The sequence below is a fragment of the Zea mays genome, chromosome 4 (genome assembly GCF_902167145.1).
Source record: "Zea mays cultivar B73 chromosome 4, Zm-B73-REFERENCE-NAM-5.0, whole genome shotgun sequence".
NCBI classification, from domain to species: domain Eukaryota; kingdom Viridiplantae; phylum Streptophyta; class Magnoliopsida; order Poales; family Poaceae; genus Zea; species Zea mays.
The window spans coordinates 160,835,037-160,841,668 of NC_050099.1; the positions used below are offsets into that span (position 1 = coordinate 160,835,037).

A 6,632-nucleotide genomic window follows, 5' to 3' on the forward strand; every position below is an offset into this window, starting at 1 on the left:
ATTATGGATATTGACTAATTTTATAGATAGTCAGTTTGTTCCTTAGCGTTTCATGATAGATATATGACAATTAATAATTTAGATTACTCATAATGATGAATGATATCTATATATTTTATATTTATATACTAATAATTCACTATATAATGTAATTATATATATCAGGGTGTGGCTCGCGAGCCGAGCCGAGCCAGCTCGCGAGCCACCTTCGAGCCGAGCCGAGTCGGCTCGTCTCCAGCCCTAGTTGCGCGCCTCCACGCCTACCACTCAAGTTGCTCGTCTGCTTGCCACTGCCATTGGTCACAACACCCGTGCCCCGTGTTAAAAATTAAAACACAATGTTATAGATTGGGACGAACAGCAATGTCGTTTTAAAAATCGTGAAGATAAAACACAATGTTATAAATAGAGTGAAATTGCCGTTAGTCTCTGTAGTAAGAGAAAAAAACATTAAATCCTCGTTATGAAGTGGGCGGTAACAGTACAATACAACTCAAACATGATCTAAAAAGAGAAAACCATCCGGCCCAAATCCTGGAAGCCCACATTAGGGCATATTGTCATAATAGGAGGTCAGATCATCGAGTACACAGACATGACACTAGTACATCGACACCTCCGAACTTGACGTTTTAGGTAAGTTTTTGAGGAAAAAAAGTAGATTTGTACGTCATGTCGACGCGAACTGTATCAAAAAGACTAACCCAACACAACAGATCCGCAGTTGTTCACGAACACAGTGGGGGGTGGCAGTTCATCAAATGTTCATAGTTCTACCAACCAGCTTCGTATGTCGCCAGACGCCAACCGTCGTTTCGTTCTGGAAAAGATCTTTGCAAGCTGAAAAGCCCGTGGAGCCCTGTCCCGCTCGCGTGGCGAGTGGCGACTGCCGAATCTTGGACGATTCCCCGGCGTGCACCTCATGTCCTCGCCCTGCCACACCGCCGCGGCGGGCCCCGCGTGCATCCCTACCCGTGCAGACTGGCTCCGGCCACGGCACCCATCACAAGCCGTGGTCCGTCCATGACAGCTGACCCCGCTGTGACGCCGGTCCCGCGCGTCATACGTACGCAGTCGAAGCGAAGTTCCCTGGGCAAGGCTCAGTCGCCAGAGAAGAAGCAGCAGCAGCAGCCCAGCGGCAGATCCCTGCTGTGCTGAGGCGCTGAGCTGCTGAGCTGAGGCGACTAGCGTCGCGCAGCGCAAGGCAGGCACCCCCACCCTCGCAAGTCACGCACAGGAGGAGACGAGACGAGGGAGATACTTGTTTCTCCCAGGACCTCGCTCACCAACTCCGGGAATCCGCCAACTCCCGCCGCCCGCCCCGGCCCGCCCCGCGCCGCGCCGCGGCGCATCATTCCTTGCCAGCGGCCCACGCAAATCCCAAATCCCAAACCCCGCGCCGATGCCCACCAGCCCTCCGCTGCCCGACCCCAGCCGCCCGCCGCGCCGCTCTTATTATACGCCGCCCCGGCCGCAGCTGCTCGCTGCTTAATCCGCTGCGGCTCGGTTCGCGTGCGCGTTTTTGGGAGAGGGCGGGGCGTTGGCTGTCAGCGGCTGGACTGGGTAGTGCGGCCGTGGCGGCGCCGCGAGGGAAGGGGCGGCGGAGATGCTGGGGTCCGGGCTGAATCTGGTGACCACGGTGATCGGCTTCGGGATGAGCGCCACCTTCATCGTCTTCGTCTGCGCGCGCCTCATCTGCGGCCGCGCTGCGCGGGCCGACGCCGACGCGGCCGCCGGCGCCGCGGCGCGGGCGCTGCCGCAGCCACCCGTGCCGTTCGACTTCGACGTCGAGTTCCGCAACGTCGCGGATCTCGACCGCACGGTGAGCGCCCAGTACCTGCTGCTACTCTGCTAGCGTGTTGCGTGTGTATCGTTGTGTTTGTGAAGCACGGAAGCGACCCTTGAGTTGTGTAGTGATGGTGACCCGGTGATCCCAAGTCATGCACGGGCCCAATTCTGTTCAGGAAAATATCCACTAAATACTTGTTTTTATTTTACGCACTGGAACACAGGTTGATCTTTTCAGTCACATTGCTGTTTTATATAGGAGTCATGTTTATATAAGCTACTAGCCTACTACTGAACTCGAGGTCGCATGTGCATTATTTGTGTGACTGTGCAAGCTCATTGACATGAAAAACATAAACCACAGGTGTCCAGTTCATCTCTGTTTCAAGAATATGAAAACTGTCCATCTTGACCAAACAATTCAGCCTGAGATGGGCCAAGTCAATTTGAATAGTCATGGTAATACCATGTTATTTACTATTATATTCTTGATTATCAGATTGAAAAAATGGGATTTGTAGCCCTGTGAGATATGGCCTTTGGATTGGCAGTATGGTTACCAAAGATGATTTGATTAGGTACACTGTATATTTGAATATCTGGCAGTATTTTCACCCTCAAAATTATGCATCATATGTGGTTCTATCCTATCTTCTGATCCATGAACAATACTATTAAGCCTATTATTATTTTGTCATTTCAAATGATAGGCTGGTATGTATGTGCATCATATCTCTCAACTGTGAATATGATGTTTAGTGATAAGTTAGGACCTAGGTCCATATTCTGCCAGTGTTTTGTCCTATTAGTCCTTTACGATGGTGCTAGTTTCTAGTTGTAAAAGGATCTTTTTCTTTTGAAAATTTAACTAACTAAGCCTGCACATTAGGTTTTCCATATGACTAAAAAAATATTTATCAATGTTTTATGCTTTCTTTCATATCCCATGCAATAGTGGTTGAGTGAATAACTCGTGCAGAAACCTGAATAAAAGTCCCCTTTTCTAAGAAAGATCCCATGCATTAGTGTGGATGTGGTTTTGCATAGCTAAAGGCATTATATGCACACTATGTATGCTCCTTTCTTTATCTGAGGTCAGAATACTGATAAACAAAATCTTTATGCAAATATATTTATGACCAAGGAATGTACTTCAATCGATGCTTAACTTTTGTATCTGAAAGTTTGAAGATAACTCTTCCAACTTTCCTCTAAAAGTCACTCTAATATGCACACTCAGATTAAGAGATTTTTACTTAGCTTCTTTCATTGTTTTCAAAGTGATGCATGAGATGACTAAACTATTGAGGGGTTTAAGTTACTAAATGGTATGTGTCATGACTTGCAAGCATTATGTTTGTGCTATATGATCGTTTGTTACTAAATGGTATGTGTCGCAAACATTATGTTTCTGCTAGGTGATCCTTGGAGTCAGTTTACTTATAGCAATCCAGACAAGACTATTAAAAAATGACATGGTTCCTTTTGCTCTGTTCAATAGATTGAACGCTCCCGCTGTGGGTTGGATCCTTTTGCCGTTGCTGCAATTCCTACAATGGATTATAGTTCTGAGGCCTTCCATTCAAAAGATGATGCCCAGTAAGTACATAATGCATGATCTATAGTTAGTTTACCTCCATGTTTGTGAACGTACCATTGCTCCTTCAACCAAATTGCCTATTCTCAGAGGCAGAGGGGATTACTTATATGATAACCCATTTGTACGATTGTCAATGAAATTTGATGCAAAGAATATGTGGCATATCATTTAGTGTCCACACGATATCAGTCTTTTTTTTTCTCTTTTCCGCACACAGCCTTTTTCTATTCATTTTAATATTTAACAAGTAGGGGGAAGCCCCTCCCTATTATATATATATATATATATATATATATATATATATATATATATATATATATATATATATATATATATATATATATATATATATATCAGTGTGTGTACCACTGAGTTAAAATGGTTGCTTGATCATCAAGCCTCCACAATTTCCAGTTTTTTGTTATTGGGTAACTTATAAGTTCTAAAAACTGTGTGTATATACTATATAGCTGCTACATGGGTTATATCAGTAAAGATTCTATAACTGAGTGAAGCACTTTAATGGACAGATTTTTAGTTGTATTTATAAATTATCTGATCTAGAACCATATTTTTCTTGAACAAGATGTACAGCTACCTCTTGTCTGTATTTTGTCTCTTGTAAGTATGGGAAGGTGGGCAGAAATTTATGTACATGCTGAGGAAGATATTTATTCATGACTATATTAATCTTTGATCAAATAGTTGACTAGCATCTTTTGTTGAACAGCCACAACTAGTATACACAGCTCTTGCCTGATATTAGCAGTTTCATGGCGGGCACCTAATTAATTGCCCAGCAGATATTGCTTGCGTTGTAGTTTTATCTGTTATTGAAAAAAAATGAAAATATCTGAAATGAGATATGGATTATTAGATTATATATATATATATATCCTATATGATAATTTAGCAAGTTAAGAGAGAAATATTTCTGATAGAACTATATCACCACCTGATGATTGTTGATGAGCATCATGGAAACCAAAGGAATTGCATAGGTTACCTTTATGTGGTATGTTTACTTGTAACTCGAAAAGAAAATAATGTGTCCCTCATTTTCATTTGGCAGGTGCTCCATATGTTTAGGTGAATACAGCGATAAAGAGATACTGCGTATAATGCCTACATGCCAACACAACTTCCATCTCGAATGCATAGATGTATGGTTGCAGAAACAGACTACCTGCCCAATATGCCGCGTCTCATTGAAGGACCAGCCTGGCGCGAAACCTACAGCATCCCCTCTCCGTACCCCACTCCCTCAGATACTGGGACATGCCGGCAGCCCAGTCAATAGATCGCCCCATTGGATACTCCCGATCCATCGCGATCGTGCTGGAGGCAGACAGAACAGCCCAGCCTCGCAGGAATCGTTGGAGGTGATCATCGAGATCCAGCCACAGAGACAATGAGGAGGGTACAAGGTTGAGACTGTGGTGAAGCTACTATACTCCTGTCAGGCGTCAGAAGGAATCCGGCGTTGCAGAAACCATGCTAGCTGGCTGGGCTGTTCGTCCTGCAGCACGGTAGTTGGTTGGGGGTACAGGAACAGGACGGGCCTGGTGTGTAGCAGCATTCTTTGTACATTTCGAGCTGTAGCATAGCGGTTCCCTTTCGCAGTCTCGGTACCTGCCTTTGGGCTTTTCTTTCTTTTTTTGATGTATTGTCATTGTATTCTGTAAAGAAATGGTAAACTGTTCAGATTTGGAGCTGCGGAGATATTTGCAGCGGCTCCGCCCGCCAATTAATTGCCGGTGCTCAAGGGAGCATTTCGGCTCATGAACGGGTAAATATGTTCTGTGAGGGGGCATCGCCTTGTCACTGTCAGTGCACTCCACATATTTGTTCTGGGTTTTGGGAAAGGAACGGGTAAATATGGCGTGTGTTCATCCCAGCAAAACAGCCGTGACGTTCCATCAGCGACCTTGCCATTGCTCACTTTCCAGACTGTGAACGAACGCGGCTCTTTACTCCTGTAGTTCCTGTGCCAACAGCCGTGACGTTCCATCAGCGACCTGGACTTGGACAGTTTGCGCTGCTCGCGCTCTCTTTACCCTGTTTTCCTACCGTGAGCGGGGCTGTGACGACACATCATTTCCCACGAACAATTGTTGCGTGCGCCACTGGATACAGTCCCAGATCAGCCTGGCAGTGGTTCCAAAGTCCAAACCGTGTCATGGAGCCTGGCCGGAAGACACCGGGGGTGGCGCCTGGGCCTGGCCGACCAGCCACTGTAAAAAGGTGTAAACCGGCGTCTGTCTGTGTGACCGCGTGGGCGCGTGGCTACACGAGTCGCGAGCAGAGCAGGAGCAGAGACTGTGGCGGCGCTGCGCGGTGGATTGGATGCACGCGCGCGCGCGTCAGATCAGTCCAGCGGCCACGGCCTGGCGCCTCCGCGGAGCAAGCAGAAAACAGCAAGTGGAGGGCGCGGCTTGGAAGTTGGAACAATCGGGGTGCAGCGCATCCGTCCCGTTGAGGCGTGCGCGCTCTCCAGCCTTCCACGCGGCTTTTTACTGCGTGCAACGAATACGATTTGACGTCACCCGAAAAGGGGAAAGGGGATCGGGTCCCGACCGACTTGTACCTCCGGGGCGCCGGCTGGATGCCATGACGTCGCGCCGGCATAGGGCATGCACTCCGCCGCCGGTTTTCTTGACGGTTGTGCGTTGTTCTGCCGTTCCTAGGAGTGACTGATCCAAATGTTCCTTCCTAATTAATATTATTTTAAAAATAATAGAAATAGATCCCGATTAAATCTGATTTTAAATCTTTTTAGCGTAAAAGGATATGTTTAGTTTAGGATATGATTAGTGCTGTATGCATGGGCGCACAGCACAGGCGCTTTGCTGGTCGCACGACTCGAGCTTAGATTCAAGGTCAATACACCTATCAAAAAAACCTCGACCGGAACCATCTGCACGAAACATGCTGCCACGGCAGTCGGTTTTGTCAGCAGCAGCGGACTGTGATGACGGCGGCTCTTTCCTCTCTCGCGCGCTCTGGCTCGACGACGGCGACCTGGTTGTCAGATTGGACAGGCGATCGACGACCACAACGCGCTGCTCTCGTCCAGGCAGCAGGCTGGCCCGGGGTCCCGCAGGAGCATTATGTCGGCCTATAGTATTTTTTTTAAAAAAAATGTGTGTATGGATGATTGAACGGATAATAAAAAGGTGTTTTACGCTTTTGTGTTGTATGTCATCACTTGGATTGTTGGCTTCGTATTAAAATCAGACTCATG

The 6,632-nt window shown here is 46.8% G+C and overlaps 1 protein-coding gene across 1 annotated transcript; it reads left to right on the forward strand.

Moving 5' to 3' along the window:
* Positions 1-549: 549 nt before the first annotated feature.
* LOC103653907 (RING-H2 finger protein ATL72) lies at positions 550-5,218 on the forward strand. The gene is made up of 3 exons (XM_008680715.4): positions 550-1,822; positions 3,290-3,387; positions 4,461-5,218. The coding sequence occupies exons 1-3, from the start codon at positions 1,607-1,609 to the stop codon at positions 4,801-4,803; spliced, it is 657 nt and encodes a 218-aa protein (XP_008678937.1). The 5' UTR covers positions 550-1,606; the 3' UTR covers positions 4,804-5,218.
* The last annotated feature ends 1,414 nt before the right edge of the window (positions 5,219-6,632 follow it).

Excerpts from the sequence above, each read along its gene's own strand:
- LOC103653907 (XM_008680715.4), top strand. The coding sequence starts at position 1,607 with ATGCTGGGGTCCGGGCTGAATCTGGTGACCACGGTGATCGGCTTCGGG. Across the intron at positions 1,823-3,289 it reads TCGCGGATCTCGACCGCACG|ATTGAACGCTCCCGCTGTGG; the intron begins GTGAGCGCCCAG and ends TCTGTTCAATAG. Across the intron at positions 3,388-4,460 it reads CATTCAAAAGATGATGCCCA|GTGCTCCATATGTTTAGGTG; the intron begins GTAAGTACATAA and ends TTCATTTGGCAG.